Here is a 27,074-nt window from a genome sequence, read left to right as displayed (position 1 = left end):
ATTAAAGGGAAGCAATAGACACAAGTGTACATTTTAAAAGCTACCCATAAGATATATTTTAAGCTGCTGATTAATTTTAGAGCCTAACTGGAATAGTTTATAGCTACTGATATTGTGGTGATGTGAATAATATTCCTGACTGCCATACATCTTTTTTTACATTTAGTGGGCATCCAGTTTATCTGAGCAGGCATTAGATCTTCATAAGAAAGAAGTGAATTCAAGGAAGGCCTTTAATAGCAGTAGATCACAAAATTTCATCAATACTTTGTTTCCTGGTATGGATGATTTCCCACCACCTTTTGCAGTAAGTATTCATACAACTTATATTATTTATAAGTTGTACAAGTAATTCATATTTCTGTACCAAATTTGAATTGAAGTGACTAGTTGAGAGGAGGTTGCCTGAATTCCTTTCTATGCTAGAGTTGGTCAAAATTTAAGCCAATAAGTTTTATGTTACGGTACACCAGGTATTGTCCAATAATATATGCTGTTTTGAACTTATGCCCTATGATTTAATAAGCATGCTTGATAAATCAGTAGTTTTCAGAGTCTGAAAACTTTGGTGCTGAATGTATATTGTTAAATATACATTCAGCATAATTTTCAGAATAACATTTATTCAAATCTTCTTTTATTTCTCATGGTCTATTTTTTTTTTTTTTGTTTCTGTTTTGCAGACAGAATGTCCTAAACCATTTGACACACTTCTTCCTAACATCTCGCAAGAGGATTTAGAAAACTTGAAGAAACAACTGCCAGAATTAGCAGGCTTGTTGTTGGTTCCGCCTGTGGATCAGATGCCCCAAGTTAGTCATAAGAGCGTGGTTTCAGATTCTGCATTCAGCAGTGAAGTGCCATCATCACAGTGTGTAGCTGGACCCTCCCAGTCATATACGTCATTACAAGGTGCTCAGATGTTTAGAACAGAGACACCCAGTTCATCTGATGCGGCTGAAGGTGTTAGTGGAGCACAAGAACTACCAAGTCCAGTTTCACCTTTTGAAGATCCTTTTCTTTCTTCCAACTCTGACATTGAGGTAATTTCCAAACATGCAAGGGCTCATCCTGGGAAGAAAACTGACGATTCTGGTGTTGAATGCAAAAGAATTCACCTAACAGAAAGTCTTGCAGAACGTGGTGAGATGTTTTCTCCTATTGAAGAAGAACAGTGTAATATTGAGTCTGATGGGGATGAATTTGAACGTGTTGATAGCTTGCCTAAATTATATGACCCTTGTGTCGGGACTTTATCCGATATCGATAATAAGAAAGAGGATTCTGATGATTTGAAGAAAAATACTCAAACTACAGTTCCTACACAGAGTTCTGTGTCTGTGCCACTCCCATCTGCAGAAATTCCTCAAGTATCCCCTAGTGATGAAAGATTACGGACTCCTGATTCGATGCTAACTTCTCATGACTTTCATTCAACTGATTATTTTATTGACGATTCCATGCCGTCCTCATATACTGAAAGTACGGGTGCATCTGCATTAGGCAAAGGCCATCACATGGTAAAATCACATCACGTCATTGTAGCTGAGCTACAGCAACAACTAGATCACAAGTGCTCCGTTTTGGGTGATACTCAGGTGAAAAAAACAGCTTTACATGTTTTGCATTTCCTTCGGCTAAAGATAATTTCATACATAGAAATAATTGTGGAATATAATAATATTTGTGGTTTACATTATTTTTACTCCACAAATCGGGTTCTCTGTATGGTCTCTGAGAGTGATGTAAATTTGTTCAATACCATAACAAAAATATGTACTGCATTTCCGGCATCCTTTAAAAATTGAGAGACACCAGCTTTTTGAATGCTGAGTCGGGTCCATTCCTGGAAAAAAAACAAGTTCAACAAAGGGTCACATGATCCATATCAAAAGATTGATATACATTTATATCAAGTGCTGAATAAATCAGTGAATCAGAGTAATAGTTTTCACTGCAGCAAATAAGTTTTTTTTCCAGGAGTTTGATAACAACAATGAAAATTAAGCATTCACTTTCTCTCTAAACTAATTATCGCTAGCCTAATACAAAATACAGTTACTGTGTTTTGCATATTTTTTTGCATGCTCTGAGATTGAAGACATATGCTGTCACTTTTGTATTCAAGTTTTGCAGTGCAATTCTTTAGTTTTCTGCTGTGTTAATTTAAATTTTTAAAAGATGATCAAAGAATACATCAGACATACATATATACATATGTTCAAATTAGCCGATCCGGAATATGTGATGAATTTCCTGGCACGCTGGAAAATATGAACGTTCTTAGTATGCTGGTCTACTGTGCAGTTTGCCAGCTAATGCAAGGAGAATATATATATCTTAATTCTTATATGATACACTGCGCGGCCAAAGAGAAGTGGCACAATTTGAAACTTTTTTGGATCAACATTAGCAAAAATTGAGCATGAAAAACAAAACACAGTGAATAAAAACATCTAAAAATATTTCCCATTATGAACCTCGTCTTTCTGCGACAAAGTTTTGAGTTTAACTTACAAGTATTTTGAAATGATCAAATGTGAGCAGTCATTGCTAAAGCATTTTGAACAATGAAAATGAGCAATGAAATCATGTTTGGAAAGAATTTGATAATGGTACTAAAAACCTCAAAGGTTATCTTTTGAAATTCTTTTGAGAAATAGTCTTTTTCATAATAAAAGTTAATGCCATAATTCTTGTCACAGAAAATACAGTATTATGAAATCTCCAAAAATATTTTCAACACCAGAGTAGTTAGAGAACAAGCCAAATTCCTATTCTTCTCCCTGGACTACGATGTATTGTCAAGTCTGCTTGAGACAAAGTTTGGGGTGGAGAGGACTGTGAAAATTTTTGTTTTGTTACAACCAAATTTCATATTAACTGATAAAAAAGTGATTTGATTACATTCAGTATGAAAAATAATTTATTTCATATTGTGCAATATCATCTTAATGAGGTTCAACTGTATTTTACATACATTGAATTTTGCATTGAAATATTTATAAAACCATTTTATGCATGAATAGTTGTCTTTATGTAATATTATTAAATAATTAAGATTATTGATTTATTCCTATTAATTATGACATAGTTATAGAGTATTAGCAATATATATTACACATTAAGTTTTTTATTCTTTCAATTTATGATAAATTTAAGCATCCTTTTTTTTATTTTTCAATCTGTCTTCATATCTTGCAATTTGATCAGATCTTGATATTCATTTGTCAGCTCATGTTATTAATACATAGGGGTATTTTAATAATAAATTCAATCTTACTGTAAATCATTCAATGCAACACCAGCTTCAATGTTTTATTTCACTGGTATTAGCTTTATGTTGTGTGGGAGTGGTTTGATTGAGAATGTGCTGTCAGGCCACCAAATGGCAAACTTTTTTCCCTAAAACTTTATTTTTTCACAAATTCTTAATGGTTCCATATTCCCAGTGAAGACTTGGTTCTTTTGCTCATGCATACTGATTTGAGTCAGATGAAATGACCTTAAAGTCACTGACTCTAACTTAATCTACTTTCCCTATCCACAGATAGATTGCAGTTTGCAACTTTTATTTTACTTTATTTATTGCCAACTTAGCAAATTTTGAGCTGTTATGTTTATCACTGTAATATTTGGTAAACATGCATACAGGAATGAAGAGAACTTTATCTGCATGACTAGTTTTTTTTTTCTTTGCAAACTTTTCTTTCTTCTTTTAAGTTATTTTTGCACGATGCATGCCTCTTTTTTCTTTCGAGTTTTGTTTTCCCGCCTTTTCTCTTTTTGTTTTCTATTAGTTTAGTATATGGATAGTGTATATCTCAATGATTTCAGGGCTCTCTGCCTATGAGCCAGTCCAATGTATTGAAGCTGCATGGCACAATATCTGCATTCCAGAGATCTGTTCGAGAGGTTCAGGGACAGCTGAAGACCGAGTTGCAGTGTCTCAGAGAAGCTGTAAAGCAGCAGCAGTCCGATGTGGTGAAAGATGTTTCTGGTGTGCTTGAGAAGATGAGTGCGGTGATCAGCAAATTGCACGATGAAGCAGAGATTGAAAGAGTAAGAGCATCCATTACAAAGTTAATTTGCTATTTCATAAAATATGTACTTCATTTCTTTTTTTTAAATTCATAATACTGTCAAACCCTGATTCAGCAAATTTTTTGATTTAACTTTTTTTTTCTTCTGAATTTCTGGTGGAAATAGAGGTCAAACTCCCATTTAAAGAATAAATAATATTTTTTGAAAACTATCCAATTTTTTTTCTTATTTCTCATCACCCAAAACCACAATCTGAAGATTTGACTTCCCAGGAATTGTTGTTCAGCCCTTCTTTAGAGACAAACAAGAAAAGGGAAAAAGACTGTTCCTTTTTGTGTAAAGAATATAATAAAACCCATTCAGAATATATATATTGTTGCGGATAATTTTCCACAAGACTTCAAGATTGCAAAACAAGAAGCGGTTCAATGAACAAACACAGATTTATTTACAGAACAGCAATTTACACGTATTTACAGGCTAATCAGAGAGCTAGCAACTTTCTCGCAAAGTTTAAACACAACTGACTGAATCTCCTTGTGGCTGTCTAGCCTGCCATCTTGTGAGCGCCACACTCTTTATAACCCCGGAGAAACTTCGAGAAACAGAACATTCCACAAAATTCTATTTTACAGTTTCCTAGTTGGCGGTGCTACTGTACGGAGGGGTTGGACCACTGTCTAGAGGGGCAGGGCTTTCTAGAATGTTCCCGCCAATGGCATGCCTATGCGCTAGACCGAAACCGGTATCAACTGATTTCGACATTTTGAGAGCCATCAGAAGAAATCGCGCCATCTATTGTCGATAGTTTGTAACAATATATATATATATATATATATGTACATCAGAAGGTTTCAGTGGCCAATCGGTGTACACCAATATCATAAAACATTCTGCTCTGTCCGCATGATATTTTTTTGAGTTGTTATCACAGAAATAAGTTGTAACAGCAACCCCTAAGTAATAAGTTGTAAGTAGCTTTTAAAATTTGTTGTTTCGAGTGCGTTTATGCTCCTGATCAATTTAACCCCAGTTTAACATAAAAAATTGTTTATTTCTTCCAATTTGTTAAATTAGGGGGTTTGACTAATTCATTTTAACATCTTGTTTCTTGAAGCTTTCATTTTTTAAATGTTTTCTTTATTAATTTGTGACACTTTCAATTATCACTATTGGCATTGAATGTATAAAGCAGTTGCATGATCTAAAACAAGTGCATCAATATTGACGAGGGATAATTAGAAAATATATGTCACACTGTAATAAATTTTCATTATTTATTTAAGTTAGAATTTAACTAACGACACAGGACTTTGCCTGAAATGGGCTATATAAATCTAAGTGGGTCATGATGACATCAGTAGTGGTCATCAGTAGCTTTCAATCACAAGGGAAGGCAAAAAAAGAAGAAAAAACAAGAAAAGAGATTCAAAGCTTAAAGTTTGGGGTCAGCTGTGTTGATAGGAAGTACTATAAAATCCAAAAATTTTAGATTAGATATTATTATTATAGATATTATATTAGAATTTATGCTTCATAAAGTTTGTGTTCCATGTGCCTTTTTCTTAAATTTTATTCCGTTTAAATTCATTTAGATGTCCTTGGTAAGTAAAGAGGTCGCCGAACGACAGTCACTTGTGGCAGCTGATAGAGAGAGCATTGAAGCTGACCTGAGAAAAAAGCTGTGCAAAGAACAGCAAGAATGGCTTGAAGCCCAAAAAGAAGAAAGGAAGCAAAGGGAGGTGTTGGACCAAACAGCCATTGAATGGTAAAACAATTAATTCATTTTATAGGTTGTTTTGATCGAAGTTGTTCTTTTCAATAATAATTTTTTTTATTCACTGCAGTTCTTATCGTTAAATGTAGGTATAGGCCTGCTAACCATATGGTAGTTACTTACCAGACAAACTGCCATTTCCTGCTTATAATCTGCATACGCAAACTGTTAGTAGCTATCTATATCAACACTAGCACAACCTTAACCCTTTCACTACTGGTGGTACTTTAAAATACCATTAATTTTTTTAACCCTGTAAAATCCTGTACATATGTTGTGGGGTAGTTGGTATTTTGAAGTATAAAGGCTGTATAACTACTTTACGATTACCAGATTATAGCGCAAGTGTTGAACAGCTAGCTTCTTAAAATATGTTAATTAGAAAAATTTAGTTAGATGTTTTGCCTCAGTAAAAGTGTTTATTGCATTACACAAAGGTGGATGCAAAAAAACTGCTCTTACAAAATTTTCCCTAACAAATGTATGAAAAAAATTATGGCTTTCTTTGTGGTAAAAAAAAATAAATATACATTACTATATATTATTCAATATATTTAGATTGGTATTTTTTATTGTAAGCATATATAGTGCTGATGAAACTTTCAAATACCAGGTTAATTAATTCATTGTGTACTAAATAATTTTTTTAAATACGTTTTTTTTAAGGCTTTAATTAGAACTAAAATGATCTACCAGAAATGATAATTATTTCATTTTTTCATAATGTGTTACTGAAAGGGCTAAGGAATTGACAGGATTGCTGGTCATGTATTTGTTATGGGTGAAAAATGTTGATCTTTCTATCTCCATGCACCTAAATGACCTGATACTAATGCAAAATACAATGAATAATTTCATTAAATTTGTTTAATTTTTACTTTATTACATTATGCATGTGTAGCTTTTCATATGCCTTACAGCAGCACATTATATGACGAAAATTTCTTCTTTTTCCTATCATTCCTCAAAGTTTGCCCATAAGTTATGTATTGCCTTACACAGTAAAGTCCCTCTTACTGGCAACCTCACTTTTATGGCCAAATAATACCCGACCAATTTTTTTGTCCTGCTGATGTCCACAAAAGAAGAGTCTTATTCTATATCTTACAATTAAAAAAATGAATTGCATACTAATGCTGGTATATATATTTACAAGTAATATATATAAGATGATTGTTGAAGGTTGCTTCAGTGGTTAGTAAATTATGGCATATTTTATAGCCTAAAGGAAGAACTGTCCAAAACAAAGGAAAAACTTCAAGCAGAACTGGTGGTTAAACTGGACGAAAAAGAGAAAAATTTGAAAGTAAGTTATCTTTTGCTCTTAATTTAACAGCTTCTGTAGACATTGTAATCTGATCTAATGATTGTTGTTTGACAACCGAGTAATAAATACAACTTTTTGAATCTTGGTCAGTAGAATGGAATTGCAGCATTTGAATTCAACTTACTTAATAACCATAAAATTGAATACAAGCGGCCCTCGACTTTCGCACATAATTGGTTCTTGAAAATGTGTGCAAATGTTGAATGTTCGAAAGTTGAGGGATGTAAAAAAAAACCCATTAAAATTGTACATGTATTTTGAAATATTTATTGCCGCTGTGGTGGTCGAGTGGTTATAGTGCCGGACTCGTGATGCGAGGATCCGGGTTCGAACCCCACAGTGGTGGTCGGCTGAAGTTGGTTTTCTGTGGTTCCCAACTTCAAGGCGCAAATGCGAGCCGATCTCCCCGTTAAAAAGTCTCGCCACAGAGAGCAACAGTCCTACAACGGTAAATTATTCAACCATAACACTTCACTCATAGTTAGAAAAACTGGGGGCAGATGACAGCACTACACATAACAAGCATTACACATAAACAAACTTTACGTCAGGTTGCACTACACGTACACGCACATTCCCGCACGTACCGATTCGTTGGGGGGTTCAGCGGGGGGGGGTGCATGTGTGGTGTAGCAGTAGTAGGTAGGGCCTCCAAAAAATGGCTCGGGGATCCATGATGTTCTTAAGTCAGCCACCTCGTTGGGCAATTTGCCTGTTGTGGTGTCGTATTTGTATTGTATTGTATTACACAATATGCATAATTAAGTTAATGAGGTGTGTTTAATTGCTTTCAGGTGTTTTCTTTATAAACTTTTCAAGAGTTAGTTGAATACCACCCTTTTTTCTTTTCTTGATAAAGTGTTCTATAACATGCTGTATCTTTCTCAATGGCCCTACATACTTGAGATGTACGTTCTTCATTGGGATCAAATTCTTCCATGATAGTAAAAAATTTGTCAAGGTTCATGAAGGCTTCATTCATATTTTTTATTGTCAAAGTCTTGACAATTTTATCAGCTTCTTCCTCATTTTCATTGTGTATTTCATTTAACTCTTGTTGTTCAATTAAAGTATTCATTTGACAGAGGTACTGAGTGAGATTCAGTCAACTCATTAAACATCTTCGTTGTTGGCATCCAAGTTTAGTTCATTCATTAGGGTAACTACTTCATCTGTGATAGTTTCCGGAGTTTTTCCTCCAGAATTTATAAAATTCTGGACACTAATTTTTGCATTATTGACAAAAATCTTTAAAAAAATTGATTTTTAAAATGTGCGAAAGTCAAATGTGTGAAAGTCGAGGGCCACCTGTAGTTTTTTTTTTAATGAACTGTGTTGCTTTTGTGTGCATGAAATAGGGATGCAACAAAAAACAGGGATGTAATCATATTGCTTTTATGCCCTAATTGGGGATGCACAAAAGTTGGCTTAACTAGCTTTGTTGTCTCTGAAACTGGTATGCTTCAATTGATATTACTTTTCATTAATATATATGTTTGTTATGTTCATATTTTTTTAGGCTGTATTTGAGCAAGAGAAAGAAGCTTTGCTGGCAGAGCAGAGGAGTCACTTCGAAAAAGAGAAAGACCAAGCCGTCAAAAAATTGAAAGACTCCTTACAGGTAAAGTTCAAACAAGAGATTGAGTCTATGAGGTCTCGCTTCAGGTTGGCTTACAGCACAACATCGTTAGAACGGTCCTGTGGCAGTATTAGCCCAGACAGTCCTCTTTCAGAAGTAAATTTCACAACTTTACCTTGATTGCATGTTGGCTTTGGCACATTTCCCCAGCTTTACATCTCAGCTAACTTCATAACTTGACTAACTTAAATTAATGTTTAAAATTCAGATCCATTTTTTCCTATTTCATATTAATGCTCAGCTCATATAAAACCATAATTAAAATGCTTTCATCTCCCCATCTTATGTATCACCTGTGTTGTCTGCTCATTGCAAAAATCTTGACTAAAGCTTGAAGAAACTGTGATAGCATACAGTTACATGATCAGTAATTATTTAATTCAGTGAAGCTATATGTGTTTAGATACCCGATTAGCCCTTGTGTGAGGCAAAAATGAATCACTAAATAATAAGTGGTCCCAAAAATAGCATAGTTGAGAACAAGATGCAAATTTTTTAGGTTTGCTTGATCAAATTTAGTATAATTTGTTTTGGTACAGGAGGCTGACAAGACTCTTTCACGATATATGGAAGAAATGCAGACGAAGCTTCATGACTTGATGGGCGTAGAAAACCGCTTGAGAGCATCTTTGCAAGCTGAGAAAACAAAAACAGAAAACCAAATTGAAATAATTAATCAGAAGCAGGAAGAAGTAGAATGTTGTGAAGCACAAATAAAAAAACTGAAAGCAGATACTCAGGTGTGATGATTGTTATTTTCTTTTAAACCCAGAATTTCTGGATAGTTATTTATTGCAAAGTTTAGAACAAGTATACTATTGATAAACATTCCTAAGAAGTGTAAACAGTGATGTCATTCATGTTATAGCATGAAAATAAATTAATTTTTGGGTGAGGCAATATACCAGGAAAACAATGTTGTTGTTGTTATTCTTAAAATCATGCTTATGAACCTATGCTTATAATTTGGATGGGATGAGAATAAGCATGAGCAGGTAGTACAGCCCCAGGAGGAAGGTTTGATACTAAGCTAAAGGGGATAAAAATGAAAAAAATCAGATTTCTCAATTGCAACATCAAGCTGCAGTAATGTTTCATCTAAAGACTTTGCTTTGAGAGTGCATGCTGTGCTCCAGCCAAACAAAGAATATGAGAAATCTGTTGTCCCTCATAAACTTGAAAAAAGAGTGAGAAACACGAAACAAGAAATAAAAATGCAGTTGACAAAAAAAATTGTTCGGTATATCAGTGCTTGTTCAATTTGAAAATGAGTAACCAAAATGAACAGAGCATGTTGCGATTGTCAAGCATAAATATCAAATTAAGTGCTGCAACAGGCAAAATGCCTCATCAGATTTGCCCATCAAATGTGGTTGAATTTAAATTAATTTTTATCGCCATGAATTTTTGACAAACTTCATTGCTGAGTATATTTCATTTATTAGCAGGTAGAGAAATGTCCCTAGGAATTTTTTTTTTTTTTTTGATTTTTTGGTTGACATTTTTTTTAATAACTTTTTTCATTTTTTTGTCTAATTTCATGAGAATGACCCATATGCATCTGTTTCAGAGCATTATCTCTCATTTACCACTTTTTTTTTTAGTTTCAGTAATTTATTGAATGCATTTACATAATTACAGTGAAACCTGCTTATAGCAATATTTTCTTTGTTCCCAGCAGAATTCCTATTCATTAGAAAATAGTGCAAATACTCTAGCTATCTGCAACAGTAACCTGTCTATAATAATATTTTTTGTAATTCCCTATAGTATCGTTATAGACAAGTTTCACTTTATTCAAAAGAATTTAATCCAAAAAAATGTTTTCTTAAATTTGAAATATGTACCAATAAACTTTCCACAATGATCTCATTTGATCTTCACCATCAATTTCAATGTAATTAAAATTTAGTTTCATTCTATCTATGAATGTACAGTAGGTCCTCACAACTTTTCATCTCATTATTAAGCACGTTCATATATTTCATGCTTGCCTTTAGAAGTGCTGCTAAAAATTAGAACTTAGATAAAGTTGTTGGCTTATTTCATGCTTCTTGTTTGTCTCCCAATATGCAAGATATAACAATTCATTGTTACTGTGCTTTTTTTAAAATCTAACTTTGTGGTCGGCTGAAGTTGGTTTTCTGTGGTTCCCAACTTCAAGGCGCAAATGCGAGCCGATCTCCCCGTTATAAAGTCTCGCCACAGAGAGCAACAGTCCTACAACGGTAAATCATTCAACCATAACACTTCACTCATAGTTAGAAAAAAAAAAAAAAAACTGGGGACAGCACTACAAATAACAAGCATTACACAGAAACAAAACTTTACGTCAGGTTGCACTACACGTACACGCACATTCCCGCATGTACCGATTCGTTGGGGGTTCGTTGGGGGGTTCCGCGGGGGGGGTGCATTTGGGGTGTAGCAGTAGTAGGTAGGGCCTCCAAAAAATGGCTCGGGGATCCATGATGTTCTTAAGTCAGCCACCTCGTTGGGCAATTTGCCTGTTGTGGCGTCGTATTTGTATTTAAGTGTAATTTGGTCGTATATTTTTCAGAACCTTGTAGAAAGTTTGGCTTGTGCAGAAAAGCAAGTGAGTGATCTACAAAGTCAGCTTGAAGATGCCATAGCAAGCAAGAGAATTCTACAAGAAACTTCAGAAATGGACCACGATGAGATGGTCGAAAAAATAACGAAACTAGACGAAAATAACAAAGTTGCTGAAGAGCAGATAGCATGTTTAGAAAAATTTAAAAATGAAAGCATGGTAAGTATTTTTTTGTTCATTTGTTAATTTTTAGGTCACATGAATGCCATGATGTGTTTATTCTTTTATTTGTAAAGTTTAATAAATTGTGAGTTGATTCATTGAAAAGAAAGCAATTCTCTCCCGTAATATCTATCATTTTGTTCATTCATGATTACATTGTATGATTTGTATATACATTACAGACTTGATACCATAAATTTATTGTAATTTCTGTGCTGGATTTTAGGAAGAGGCTGCTGCTTATCGAGAAGAAATCACAGTTCTTACCAAAAAATTAGAAGAAATGAAAAATGCTCAAGACAACTGGGAAAGTCTCCATGCGTCTTCAGAGGCAAAAATTGCTGAGACCAAAACACAACTCGAAAATCTGCTATTGGAAAAAAAGAACCAAAGCAAGGAACATGAAAAGGAATTGAATAAAATGAAAATTTTATTACAGTCTGAGAATCAGGTTATTTTGATGTTATCCAATCTCATTCATAATGTGCAGTTTTCATCAAATGTTCTTATGAATGGTTATATCTGTAGAGAGCTCAGAACAGTTAATTATGTAGACACTTTCACATTTTTGAAATGAATGACATGAAAGGTATTATTCTTCTCGACAGGCTGTAAAACAGAAAGCTGCTAGTGAAGCAAAGACAAAAGCTACCAAAGATGCCGATGAAGTCACAGAGTCCTTGAAAGCTCAAATACTTTCTCTTGAAGATAAACAGAAATCAATGGACTGTGAGTTTTTTTTCTAATTTTTAAACACCATGAAACTTTTCTTAGGTGATACTGATATTTCCTGTAGTCTGTGTACTCATTTATTGCTTGTAGACAAAAAAATATTTCATCTTGATCCAATTAAATCCAATTCTCAGGTACCTGAGGGGTATTTAAATACAACGGGAATGGCTTAATATGTTAATGCTAAATAATAAAATGTTAAATAATATTGCTCCCATTTTCAGATATTGTACCTTTATCAATTGAAAATTTTATATATTCTTAAATTTAGACGAAACATTTAGTGTAAACAGACTTTTCCTCCTCTTTGTTTTCACTTTGTAAATGTTCTGTGTTAATGTGTTGTGTGAATCAGTCTTATTCGTTCAAAATGAAGATTAAGAAATACGTTTGACATGTACTATTCTTAGCATTTTCAGCATTTTGTTTAGGCATAAATTTTCTACATTTCAAGTAAAATCTTAGTATGGATACAGTATTGACTCACTTGTCCATATTGCATTTTTGAATAGATGATTACGATTTAATATTTGAGTTTAAGCAGACTGTATTGATTTTTATGCTTTCAAAATATAAAGTTATTTGGACCAGATGTTGAATGCTTTCTATGTTTTTCAGTGCTTCTCGGACAAGCGCTTGAAGAATGCTCATCACTCATTATTGAATCTGGTGATCCTGGAGCAGTGCCTTCAGAAAAGTTAGTTTTTTTTTTAACTTTTGGCGATTAATATTTTGAATTGCCAGTTTTTTCCCAGTATCAAAATTCAGTAGCTGGAATGCCATTCAAAACTTGCAAATATACATATATATTTTTGCTAAAATCATGATTTCAAAAATATCAAAAACATACATTTTAGAAAAGCCTATATTGCAATTGTTTTTTGAGAATTACCAAGTGTTGAATACATGAATGCATTATTATACCGAGTGGTTTATGAACTATTTAGAAGAAATCAGAGGGTGATAGTACCCATGAAGATAAACAATATTTATGATGCAACCTGTGGTTGTAATCTATTCAAAGTGTCAGAAAAACAAAACTTAGAAACATGTCCAACAAGCTCAAGTTCTCACTTTTGACGTCATTTCTGCTCTCTGGGGGGCTTCTTGTGGAAACACATGAAAGCATTGGTGCTTGAGACACCTGTCTTGTCACAAGATTCCTTGTTGCAGTGAACAAGATCACTACCACACCAGGAATCTGTGAAAGGTTGTGCCAGTCTTTCATTAGGCAAAGTGAACTGTACAACGACACCCTTAGTTGTCACTTTGAGCATCTCCTTTGAGTTTTTCGTTGATCTGCACAGGATTGTGAAGCTTGTAATTTTATGTCTGTTTTTTCACTGTTCGAACTTCAATGAAGGCAATTTACTTTACGCTTTTCTGACTCCTATTGGATTGTGACATAGGTTCAATTGTGAATATCGTTCATCTTGATTGGTACTATCACTACTCCAATTTTTTCTAAACAGTTCACAAACACCCTGTGTATTGAATACTTCTCCTTTTAAATTAAATTTTCTCCTTTTTCTTTTGCATACAATTTTGTATTATCTCACAATTTTATGTATGTTTTTTACATGTTTTGTTTACTTTTTTTTTCTTTTACACTGTTGTTTCTATATATTTATATATATTGTTATATACATAAAATCATGGGCTTTAGATATATCGATGATCTCATTATTTTTAATTTTGAGAATTTTCTTCATCTTAGCGGTGAAATTTACCCTACAGATTTGACACTCAGGAAAACCAATCTCAACCCCCTATCTACAGACTTCCTGGATCTTAAAATCTGCTTATCTAATAACATAGCTTTTATCAGTATTTTCGACAAAAGGAAATAATTTCAATTTAAAATCAATTTTCTAACTAATTTCAATTCTAATATTAGTATTAGAATTTTGAAAAATATATTTTTTGGATAACTTTCAAGAATTAAAAAAATTTGCAATAATGCTAAGGATTTTTTAGAAGCATATTCTGAATTTTTCAATATCTTGAGTGGCAACGGATTTCCATCTTCTTTTCTGGGTTTCAAAATTTCACCCACATTATTCTAATAGTCAATTCAGGCGGCACGCGTTAAAAAGAGTCTTTCGCTTGGTATGTTTTTCTTCAAGTTTTCTCATTTTTCAATTTTTACACACTTTGTGTATATGTATTTTTGTGTTCTTAACTCATTTGTTTCATATTTTGATTCTAATTTTGTATTCTCATTTTTGCTGTTTGACTTCCAAAGCTTGTTTATCGCAAAAATGTCGGGGGAACTGATGGTAATTTTATGCCTATTAGGCTTACCATCATTAGAAACATTTTTGTAGTTAGAGCAATGTGGGGAATTCCCCCTTGAGAACGACCTCCTCATTGATCCATATTTTTCCTTTTTCAATTTTTCAATAACTTCTTATCTTTCGCCTTTTCATAATATTGTTATATACTTCTCAAATTTCTATTCAGCTGGACTATGATATCTAACAAATAGTTAATTCTTGCATGCCCTATTAGGGTGAGTAAAACTTGAGTGTACTATATACCTATTAATAAATATGTACTACTCTTGTATTAGTATTTACTGTATCTAAGGAAAGAGATTACCTTTTCGGTGAAGGATTAAAATTTAAGAAAAACATGAGGAATAATCCAAAATGTGGTGATATTGGCAGCTGCATATGTTTTAGAACTAAGTGAAATTCCTTCTTCCGTAGCTAGAAAATCATAAGGCCAAAAAAAGAAAAATAATAATCTCATCCAGCAGAGGTCAATCACTTGTTGGGTCACAAAGTCAAAATGACTGACCATTTGAGAAAGTGGGAGAAAAAATGGTGGAACCAATCACAGACACATAGAAATTACTGTTTGTCGTGTATTCTTTATGTTTTTCTTGCTACTGAGGAAGGAGTTGCCATTCTTACCATATTTTGGGTATATCCACTTTGTTTTTCTTCTATTTACTGCATCTGGTCTGCTAATAAAGTTTGTTACGTGGATAAATTTTTTTGAATATTTTATTCCATTCATTTCAGTTGATAAAGTTAATTTTTTCTGTTTCCCCTTCAGAATGAAGATGTTTATGAGAAGCATCGATGGTATCAGAAGTAGGCTGGGATTTTCTGAAGCTTCGCTTGAGTATGTATCAATGAAAGTTTTTCTTGTAAGTTAAGGCACACGCACACACATAAATTGATAAGCGATAGTCACAAAAAAAGTATTTGGGAGTATAAAAAATGTGAGAGAAATAAAAATTTTTCTAACTAGTCATGTTTGTGGATGACCTGTACAGCTCTTCTGTCTTACATTATCATCATTTATTAAAATTTCTATGATTTGATCAAAAATTGTTTATTTATTTCTAGTTCTGGTGACAATCCTCTGCAAGTATTTTCAAAGAGAGTTAAAGAACTGGAGAAAGTAATTTTTTTTTTGTATATTTGTATTTCTATATTTGTTTTCCATATTTGTACTTTTTCCTAAATTTTTTTTTCTCTGAACTGTCAGTAATAGTTATAAATTGTTTATTAATATTTGCAGGAGCTTAACAAAGAAAGGGAAAAGCTTTCAAAGTTATTCAATAAGGTTAGTGTTGTAAATCAATATTAGGGGCCATTCAAGTATTACGTAAGCAGATTTTCAGCCATTTTTGACTTCCCCCCCCCCCCCCCAGCAAAATTTCGTCAGCAGTTTAGAATATTTCACATCTTCAAAAGGGGTGGTTGATGACGTAAGCAACCTTCAAACCCCCACCCCCCTCGATACTGACGTAATACTTGAATGATCCCTTATACATTTAGGACCAACTTGTGGCTACATAAATAAGAGCAGTGGTGGCAAACTATTTTATTAGTCACACAGATATTTTAGTGTGTCTTAGTTTTCCAATATCACCGCAAATCTTTGTGTGCCACTCACTCTCAAATATTTTTTTTTGTAATTTCTTTTTAAATACATAAGTAAATAAATATTTCATTATGATTTTTTCTTATTCAAGTTTTCAAGAACAGCCAGCTACAACAAGGTATCTGTCATGAGGTAAGTGGAACTTTTTTGATGAAATGCTTTGGTGATTCTGGAATGCACTTGAAGTGGACAAATTATCATTTGTTATGTGCCCATCTATCCTCTCGTTTTCCCTAAATTATTTGAATTATGTTTTTTTGAATTCTAGCTTTTTTTTTTCTTTTTGAAAAAAATATTATGTAGGCCTAAGTCAAAACTTGGGATTAACTGAAAAAACAAGTTTTTTCTTGAAGTTAATTTTGGACTTCTGTTGCAATCTGTAAAAATTAAAATATTGTGTGCCAGGTATTGTCAAACTAGTATTAAACACAGCTTCCTGGGTAGACGCCAAACCTTCTTGGGGTCATTGTGAGAATCCCAAAGCTTTGAAGGTACAGTAGACTCTTGATAATCTGACCTTGCACTAGTCTAGCCCATCCAGTAATCCAGCGTTTTTTCTTTGAGTGTAGAGGAAGAAACCCATCACTGTATACTCATGCATAGAAGTTTATAATATTTAAATAGATTTTTCAGGTAACATTTCAGTGATTCTGCGATTTCTGTAATCTGGCATACCCTAGTCTGATATGTGCCGGATTAGCAAGAGCATACTGTACTCTGTGATTAGTTTTATTTTGATGAAAATAGGGCATGGGAAGAAGCATCCCAATTCAATTAAGAAGCTTGGAGGAAGCATATGCAGGTTTTGGGAGCATAGAGAAGTTGCTACAGCGAAAAGTTTGGAAACCCCTGATCCATAATATTTGCTTTAAATAATTTTTGATTAGTAATTTGCTCTATATAAAATGCATTCTTTAATGGTATCCATTTGCAGTTGTGAGCCAGGAGATATTGTGTTGTTTTGCTATGATGAGAAGCACAAGAACTATCTTGCTTTCTATTTTGGGACTGTGCCTCATTTTTTACACACAGAGAGCCTTTCTTTGCTGAGCTTGAAAATTCGTAAGTCACAATCAATATTATACTACTACTAAACCACACATGCACCTCGTTTATATTCCTCTGCGGAACTTCTAACGAATTGGTATATGTTGTTGTACGTAACGTGAAGTTAGAATCTGTATAATGTGCTTGTCATAGTGTTGCAATCTAATTTTTGAACTGTGAGTGAAGTGTAGTGATTGAATATTTGAACTGTTGTAGGTCTGTTATATTCTCCGTGGCAACGAGTTGGTGGATAAGCTCGCCAAGAAAACCACCAAATGTGCTCAGAGCGCAATGTTAATTAAGCTACCATCAACTTTTTCTAACTGTGAGTGAAGTGCAGTTACAGATTGTACTGTTGTAGGCTTGTTGCTCTCTCCGGCAAGAACTTTTAAAGGGAAATTGGCTCACATTCGCTCCTCGAAGTTAGGATGCATAGAAAACCAATTTCAGCCAACTGTAACTGCGGTGACTGTGGGATTCGAACCCGGGTTCTCTGGATGTGAGTCCATCACTATGACCACTCTACCACCACAGCGGCATCAGTATTACACTGCTCTATTGTTGCTAAATTATATTAATGTCCATTGGTTACATGAATAAAATGTGAAATTTAAATTTCGCAAAGCGTGCGTTTTTAAAAGCAATGGTCAGAATGGGCGATCATCTGAGTCCCTGATGTATCAATTAAATTAATTTAAATAGGGTACAGTTTTCAAAATAATGTTATTAATGTTTTTTTCAATTAATTAATCTAAATAATGGCATTGATAACAGAATTTTCTGGATTAGTGACAGGTAGGCAGCACATTTATCTGCACATTTTATATTATATTATCACAATTATTTATTTTCAGGTAGCTATTAAATGACCTTTAATGTTACAGTATTCTGAAATTGCTTTGACTAAAATTTAAAAAAAAAGTAAAATTTTTGTTTTTGAAGAATTTTAGAAATTTCGTGCAACACGCATAGATGTGACAAAATTTATTGTTATATGTTACAAATATCTTCTTTTGCAGCCCCAGAATCTCCAAGGACTTCGTGGGTTTTGGCTATGGTTGTAGAGAAAGAGTATTGCTTAGCAAAGAAGGTAATTCAAAGTTATTCACAGGTTCAGTCTGATTCGAAGTGTGAAAAAATTTAGATAAATTTATGGTATTTTAATTATTGAAAATGTAGGTTTCAATAATAGATACTCAACCTACAGTATGAATATCCAAGTTTGACATTTAGTTACAAAAATTAATCGAGGGCCTTGAAAGTTTAGACCATGGGTGGCCAAAAGCTGACTGCATGTGGCCCCAGGCTAGGTAAAAAATTCTGTGTTCTGTATCAAATTTAATTTGTGATCATCATTTGAGCTATTGGTTCCAACAGCAGACTTCCTGTGTGAGCAGACTATTGACATTCATTATTTCTTGGACGAAGACATACAATATATATTAATATAGGCAAATTTACAATATTCTCACCTGCTTTTTTAAAGACACAAATTACTTATAAACTTTGTTATGGATGTTTTTCCCCTTTCGTTGGGAAAGCTGCCTGTTGTGGCCTCTGTATTTGTATCTGAATGTATATTTTGTGTTCTGCTTTCCCACTGTGACGAAACTTTTTAGACTCGGATGCCAACTCACAATAGCACATTCAAACTTCTACTGATTCTAGGCTATATAGACCCCCAATAATTCCAAAGGGCACACCTGAACAAGATGATTATTTGTGCAAAAAATAGAGAAGTATTCATTTTTAAATTTCGACGTGGCAGGTTGGTGTCATTTCACATAGCACCAGACTGGTACTTCAAACCAAACCAACAATATTATGGTTAACCCAGCATACTTAAATGTATAGGCAGTTGATATGCAGTTATAAGTTTTTATTTTAGTTAGTATTCTATGATTAAAGAAGGTAACTCGTGCGATAAGAATTCACATGGCCGTTGCTGGAAATTTTTTTTTTGGGGGGGGGGAAGAAAAACCAAAATGATAAAACAATAGACTTGTACATGTAATTCCATTTATGCAAGTCATTTTTTAACATTTCAGAAGGTATCAGACCCTGAGGTCCCCCTTCCCTGCTACAGCCCTGTATGTATCGCATGTCTGGTGCTATATCGGGGGTTAAGAAAAAATAACTGCCGAAAAATTTGGGAAAAAAGTATTGTCTCTAAAAATTTACAAAAGAAACTTGCCTTGGATCTAGCTGGGAACACAACCGAATAAACAATTAATTTTATCTGGTTACGTTCATAAACAGATTTGGATTAACCCATTAAAAACGACTGATTTTTTGAAAGAAAAAAATACTGAGTGGAACCACTCCCACCATTTATTGGCAATGAAAAAAATTAAAATGTCCAATGGCAAATTTTCTTACCACAACCGGTGTCAATGGGTTGATTTCTTCATCAATGGATACAATGAAGATGCATTCACGAAAAAATGAAGGAATACAAAGACCAGATTAAAAGTTTAGCAGCTGAATTGCACATATTTCACCATATTACTTGTGATGGACACAAAGCTGTAAATTTTTAGTGCATAAGTGCTGCTTATACATCAGAGTGTCGCCACTAGTAGAGCCAGCGACGTTGCAGTTTACCATTGTTTTGGCCACCCCTAGTTTAGACCATTATTCTATATTGATATGGTTTTCAAAACTTTTTGTTCTCCGTAACTGATATGTTCAATCAGATGACTCTTCTTTGTGGCTAATTGAATCACACATATAATATATCATTTATATCTGAATGACTATTTTTTTGCAGCCAGTCAACCGTTTCAATGTGCCATCTGGTAGCCGCTTCTTCAGGGTGAAAGTTAGTCCTTGGCAAGCAGGAACAAGTTTGAAGTATTCATTCTATGATAAGGTTTCACTGACTATGGATGTGCCTCAGACACAGTCGGTTTCTGTCCCTTCACAATCGTCAGATGCATCTGGAAGTGGATCGGAACCCTCAGAGATCAGCCTATCCGCATCGACCATCTGACACCTCAACCAAAGACTTCTAAACATCCTAAGCATTTCAATTCTGATATTACATCATTAAAACTATTGTTTATATTTGAGAATAAATTGCAGTAATATTTCTTTTTTTCAATGTTTCATTGCCCGTTTTAGATGAGAAAATAATAATTGCGCACTACATTTTTAATCTCTGTAGCTTGGGACAGCCTTCTTACATTTGCTTTTACTCGTAGCACGCAAGTCCTGCAGATGTGTTTTTGTTTGTGAATATTGAGCTTAAAATCTTTGCGCGAGTCAGGTAGTTTTGTTTTTTTCCTATGGAATGAAATTGCATTGATGTCGGTTTGAAGTCATAGGAGTGCGTGTTGGCCAATTTTATAAGGGATTAATTTTTGCCATTAATTGAAAATTATTCTTTTTTAAATATTTTTAATGAGAAAAGTTTGATTTAAGAATTTTACAGAAATGCCATTTCTTGTCCTGCTCTAGATGAATTGATCTGAAGTTTCTGTTACGATTTTCAAAAAAAAAAAAAAAAGTGCCTGGTGCCATTTTTTTTTTTTTTTTTTTTGGTTTGCGAAACCCTGATGTAATGTCTGCATGCATGTTTGAGAAATCACCATTAGTACTTCTGTATAGAAACATGTCTGTTGAGTTTTTTTTCTTCTTGGCCAGCACACATGAAATCCAGTTATTGTGTGTAATAAACATGTTTGGATGACTTCATGCCAACTGTATAATGTACTGTAATTTCCAGAAGACAAGTTAGGGCATATGCAATCCTTGCCCCCCCCCCCCCATAAAAAAAAGTGAAATGTCATCTCGTTATGCTAATAATGATGAATGGTATTGTGTCCTCAGGAATGTACATGCAAGAGTCAGATTGCTGTCTGTAATTGCAGTCAGTAATTAGTTACTGAAAGTAATTAATTACTTAAGTTAGAGTCAGTAATTGCATTACCTGTATGTCTCTGAGAAAAAATTCATCAATAACAATATTGTATGCTTACTTTGAACATTGTAGCCTCTGTTTGAATGAGGCTCCATCTTCTGGAAATTGTGGTATATTTATATTTGTGAAAGCTTTTGAAAGCTAAGATAATGGTTGATGGCGTCAACACATGAGGAATAATCATTTCAAATGCAGTTTAAGCATTGTTTCTTCTTTCTTGCTCTTTAGTATTTTCATGATCTTTGCTGCATATAGGAAATTGCTATATGTATGATAATACCGGCCATATAAGATTTAGGTGATAAATAAATATATATATATATATTGTGTATAGAATTTAAAATACTGTAATACTGAGTTTAGTGAGAGCGAGTAATTTGTGATAAAAACAAATGTTTCATCAATTATTTCCTAAATGTGTACGTGTGGATGTCTATGTATCTTGTGCTGTTATTCAAAGAGTGTCTCCGATTATGTAAATATACCTTTCCCCCTCATTAATGTACAGAGACGCTAGATCGGTTTTTATGGAACATTTTAATGAAAAAATTAGTTTTTTCTACACTTCGGCAGTTTAAAAGGTCAAATAAAAATATCACGAGAAGAAACTTCTTGTTATTTATGTTCATTGGTTACATCTTGCATTTCATGTACAAAAAAAAATTAGCGTCAGTTATAAATCACAACACATATAGTGTATTGTTTTTATTGTGTATATTGCAATGAATCGTTCATGAATACACAAATATTAATAAGCGATGACAGAAAAAAGAACACAAATAAAAAAATATTAGTTGCAAAAAAAAGTTATTTATTGTATAATATACAGGGGATCACAAGTCACAAACATATTTCTTAGGGTATTTGATGCATGAAATGGAACGTAACATTCAATCCAAGGTGAAATATTACTATTCTCGATTCATTCGAATGCCTGAACGAATTCTTAAAAACATTAGTTTTTTATTGAAGAAAAAAAACAATTTCCTAAAGTGGATAATATTGCCCTCTGGGGGGGGGGGATGGAATGATCCAAAGAACGACAGAAGCTATGGGTATAAAACAGAATCCTATTGGTTCGTTTGAGTTGGAGGAGCAGTGAAACAAAAAGTTTGGGAAACTATGGTCCAGTTGAAGATTCAGTGTGAACAAAGAACTATTTCTGGATGTTGGTACACCGTCTTGGTCCATATCAGTGTTTCTCGCTTGTTTTGTTTTGCCTGAACACTGCAAGCCTGAATTTTAGAATGTCAATAGCGCTGTATATATAAATAGATTGATCAATTATTTATAATATTTTCAAAATAACAATATATTTTAATATAATCAATTATGTAACTATGATAATCAGTTACAGAATGGATTGTCATGTTACATGCTAAATATGTAGATTGCAAATTTTAGTTTTTGTTTTTTCCCAGACGTAAACTATCACTCCCAATAGTGGCCATTGTTGGGAGGTTTTACTGTAATTAGAAAAAAGCTGTTAATGAAGGTGGCCGCTGTGGTGGTCATAGTGATGGACTCGCAACGCGAGGATCCGGGTTCGAACCCCACCGGCGCCACAGTGGTGGTTGACTGAAGTTGGTTTTCTGTGGTTTCAAGGTGCGAATGCGAGTCGATCTCCCCGTTAAAAAGTCTCGCCACAGAGAGCAACAGGCCTACAACGTAACAAATATTCAATCATTACACTTCACTCACAATTAGACGTATAGATGGCAGCACTGAAATATCAAGCACAACACTTGCTACACACTCAGACTGTTAGGTGCACTCACTTTGTTCCATACTCTGCCACAAAACTGGGCTGGAAGAGATCTCGGCAACAGGATAAGTCCGGTGGCAGAGCCCCTGGCGTTCATTCATATTAATGAAGGTGACCGCTAATGGGAGTTCCATTATGGGAGGTTCCACTGTAGAACGATCCTGTTTATTATCACGAGAGAGTAATAATGCTGTAAGGGTGTCTTTTTTGGCCAGGTCAGGGTGGGGCAATTGTCCCTCCAGCTTTTACAAAAATTTCAAGAATACAATAGAATTCTTTAAATTTGAAAATACAAGTTTTAAAATCTTAGATTGAATCGAGAAACTTCTTGGAACAATATATGTGTATATATATGTTCTTTTCTTATTTATATTGAGTACTAGCTTGCGCGTTGCTGCGATCTCAGAAGAAAGGAAATGAAGAAGAAAGAAACCTTTGCGGGAGTGTCCTTAGGGGTCATTCAAGTATTGCATCAGCATCGGGGGGGGAGGGGTTTCGAATTTGCTGACTTTTGATGGGAAGGGGGGTTTGAAGGTTGCTTACATCATCAACCACCCCCTTTTTGAAGATATGAAATATTCTAAGCTGCTGACGGGGTGGGGTGGTCAGTGTTTTGCTGACAAGGGGGGGGGGGTCAAATGGCTGAAGATCTGCTTATGTAATACTTGAAAATGGCCCCTTAACAAGTTCCCAAAGTTTCATGGCGATCAAATTACGCGTTGCTGCGATCTCAGAAGAAAGGAAAAAAAAAAGCTATGCCTGAAACCTTCGCGGGAGTGTACTCAACAACTTCCCAAAGTTTCATGGCGATCGGATGAATGGTGTAGTAATGCATAAAGGACAAACAGACATACATTCGTTTATATATATAGAAGATGCCCCCCCCCCCCAGAAAAGTGGAAATGATGGGCCTGGTGAGACCTTCTGGAATCAACGAGGCGGGTAGAAACTTCCAATTTTTCAAAACTTAAAAAGCTCTAATTTTAATCGAAAAGTGATATTTACACTAATTTTCTTTCAAAACGGAATGTTTCCAATATTTAAATGTAGATAACTCCCTTCAATGTTGATCAAGAGACATAATATTCAAATATTCTTATACCACTCATGTATGATTGATACCTGTTGGGCTATTTTCCTCTTTTGTAAAGCAGCTCATTCCAGAGAAAAATTTTTACTTGTTATAGTAATTATGGAAATGTTCCTTTTTGAAAATTATCTCCTTAGTTTTCAATAGAGTTACCAGACACCTATAAGTATCTGGGGATTTTTTTATAGGCTCAAGACTATCTTAGAAAACACATATTAACTATTTGAGTGTGGAATTGAATTAAAACACATTAGGAAATTTTATTTTATCAGGAACAAATGTTCTCAATCCGTTTTGACACTACTTTATTTTGCATTAGTAAAATCTAGATAAAATTATGTGGCATAACAAGGAAGTCCTTTATTGATGGCATTCTGAGTAAACCTACGTTCGTTAACATTTCAAATACAAAATGATAAACAGAATATGAAACATTTAGAAATATATTTCCATTAAATGAATAAATTATCTTCTTAAAAAAAGTACAAGTATATCAGTGGACTTTTATACAGAAAAAAAAAAATTTACCATCTTCTCCAGGTTGATAAGGAGGGAAGGCCTTAATATCGAACACCTGTCTTTGTCTGGCTGCTTCTTCGTGGGGAGAAAAAACAAAAACTTATTAATTATAATTTTAAAGTACGGTTTTTGTACCGTATCTGTATATATTTTCTACAGTAAGTATACTTTCCTGCAAAGGATAAAAAATCTGAAACCCCCCTCCTCGAGAAAATTCTACGTACGCCTATGCTTTCCTTTAATTAACTATGTGTTTAATATCCGTCAACCCCTTTTAAATATGAATCAATAGAATTAAAGAAATCTTTGGGATGAAATAAAATAGAATTTACAATGTCTAAGTCTCTTCGCTCATGCTGTTTCCATGATTTATTCAATGTGGGAAGGAACCAAAAAAAATAAAGCTGTCTAAATTCATTAACATTTGCACTTTCAAAGTGGTTTACTACAATTCCTGCTTGTATCGCTGAACTTTTGTGACAAGCTTATGACTTTTGAATTTAGAAAACTCTAATTTCCACAACCCTTAAGGTTTTTCTTGACTTGGTACTATGGATACAACACATCCTCAGACCGATATTTTGGGATTAGCTCATGATTACTGGTAAGTTATTAAAAGTTATTTTAGCCCCACTGTTTGGGATGGTCAGCTCAAGTTGGTTTTTCAATTTTAAGGTGAAAATCTAAGCTAAACTCCCATTTAACTCTTTAAGTGGTTTTTGAAATTTTCCTGATCAGCATTATAATTGCTACACCTTGCCATTACATGTGTGGCTTTCTATGAAGAGAAACCTTTTTGTATTATTTATACTGAGCATATATTTCTTTTTTTTCTTGCTGCTTCTTATCTAACCTAGAACAATATCTAACTCCGCCCACTGACAGTTGTTTGGTTGGAGGGGAATGGAAAACATGTTTTGTTGTAAAAACAGTTTCACTGCATTTTTATAGAAGACAAAGTATTTCGGGGTGACAGAAATAAAGCAGATCAGGTTTGACAAGATATCTCAGGATTGCTGCTGAAAGGGTAAAAAAGGTCTCTTTGGGCAGAGCAACATGGTCTATAATATTAAAAATTTAACGCATGATCATGTTTATTTCTAATATTGTAGAATCGTGCCTGCAATGCCTTATTGATGGCCTTATCCTCTTCGGCTGTTAGAATAATTGTTTATTCTAGTTTATATCTGTTTATCTATTGTATATATATGTTTATCTCCAATGTTATAGAATGTCTGTGATCTCATATTGATTTTGATGGTCTGATCCTCTCTGCTATATCAAGAAATTGCTTATTCTATAATTTATAAAAATTCAAAACACCATGTACATCTGCACAGTATTACAGAATGCTTTGAAAAATAGCATTTTTAACCTATGGAAATACAAGTAGCAATTTAAAAAAAATTTCAATTTCAAAATATATAAAATCGTGTTTATTTCTAATTGCCTTTGGGACTATGACATAGTGTGTGCAACTTTATGTTAAACGTCATTCAATAACATGACTTAATAAAACATTTTGCGTTAAAAAATTTTTTCCCTCTTACTGTGTATAATTATTTGTACATTTCTATTCTCACAACCGTTCAAATATTACATAAGCACCAATAGGGAAAAATAGGGTTTTGTATTAGCTTTTAATTGCAAGGAAGGGAGGGGTTGGAATGATTATCTAAGCATTTGGATGCGAACATATTGGCATGGCTTTATTCAAATCGGGTTTGAAGAAAAAATCGAATATATCATCAGTTTATTGAGGGAGGACATATAACTACAGTACCTTGGCTAACAAATGCCACTGTTGGTGAATTTTTTTGCAAACAATTTTTTTTTTCATAGTTTTTCGGCCTTGGGTAACGGATGCGATTAATGAACATTTTCTTTGATACAAATGCAAGCAACGACATGAATAAGCTGCATCATGAGCTGAATTTAAGCTAATCATTGTCAGAATGTCATTCGAGCATTGATTTACTCACATCCCCTTTTTGTAATCTTTTCTCCAGATGCACCAAAACACAAACGGATGGGGGACACCTACACACTCGACTGTGTTAACACTGGCTTAAGCAGAATAAAGCTGGTGTTTATTGTGTGCATAGTTTAAAATAAAAAGATCTTCTGTATCTCATACTCCTATAAATTCTCATTCATTCAAATTTCAAAGCTATTCATTTTAGCATTTGGTCAGTTTTTATCGTCTTTATAACATTCCTTGGTATTTTAAAAAACTTATCTTTGAATTTTGAGCCATACCTGGAATAAATTAAACAATAGTCCATAGAAACTTATGGGAAATTGTGTTTTAACAAACAAGTGATTCTGAAACGAATTTCTTCATACAGTACTGTATCCTCATTCAGAGCCGCAACTAGATACTTTGTCACCCAGGGCAAACCGGAATTTCGGTGCCCCTTGCATGCAGAGGAAGCAGTTAAGGGTGAATTTGGCGCCCCTTCTGGTTCAGCACTCGGGGAACCAGACCCGCCTGCAGCCCTGTCCTCATTTCCAACCAAATCTAATACAGTATCTCATA

At 34.0% G+C, this 27,074-nt stretch overlaps 1 protein-coding gene across 2 annotated transcripts in view; it reads left to right on the top strand.

The window, feature by feature from the left end:
* Atg17 (autophagy-related 17) overlaps positions 1-21,769 on the top strand; it is a 43,001-nt gene extending 21,232 nt beyond the window's left edge. The window contains exons 13-30 of one of the 2 annotated variants that reach the window (XM_089234987.1): positions 167-307; positions 684-1,598; positions 3,838-4,062; positions 5,640-5,812; positions 7,043-7,127; positions 8,668-8,769; positions 9,327-9,527; positions 11,348-11,557; positions 11,787-12,011; positions 12,169-12,289; positions 12,911-12,989; positions 15,356-15,424; positions 15,652-15,706; positions 15,827-15,871; positions 16,284-16,324; positions 17,127-17,254; positions 18,259-18,329; positions 20,010-21,769. In XM_089234987.1, coding sequence (XP_089091113.1) covers positions 167-307; positions 684-1,598; positions 3,838-4,062; positions 5,640-5,812; positions 7,043-7,127; positions 8,668-8,769; positions 9,327-9,527; positions 11,348-11,557; positions 11,787-12,011; positions 12,169-12,289; positions 12,911-12,989; positions 15,356-15,424; positions 15,652-15,706; positions 15,827-15,871; positions 16,284-16,324; positions 17,127-17,254; positions 18,259-18,329; positions 20,010-20,231 — 3,108 coding nt within the window. In that variant the 3' untranslated portion in view covers positions 20,232-21,769. The remainder of the gene's footprint in view (positions 1-166; positions 308-683; positions 1,599-3,837; positions 4,063-5,639; positions 5,813-7,042; positions 7,128-8,667; positions 8,770-9,326; positions 9,528-11,347; positions 11,558-11,786; positions 12,012-12,168; positions 12,290-12,910; positions 12,990-15,355; positions 15,425-15,651; positions 15,707-15,826; positions 15,872-16,283; positions 16,325-17,126; positions 17,255-18,258; positions 18,330-20,009) is intronic. The other variant, XM_089234988.1, reaches the window with a different exon arrangement.
* The last annotated feature ends 5,305 nt before the right edge of the window (positions 21,770-27,074 follow it).

Source organism: Pholcus phalangioides, unplaced genomic scaffold (assembly GCF_987345545.1).
Source record: "Pholcus phalangioides strain wild (caught in Gottingen) unplaced genomic scaffold, Ppha-v1.0 ptg000008l_1, whole genome shotgun sequence".
NCBI lineage: Eukaryota > Metazoa > Arthropoda > Arachnida > Araneae > Pholcidae > Pholcus > Pholcus phalangioides.
The sequence above is the reverse complement of the archived record's forward strand: the minus strand, read 5'-3'. Positions and strand labels throughout refer to the sequence as shown.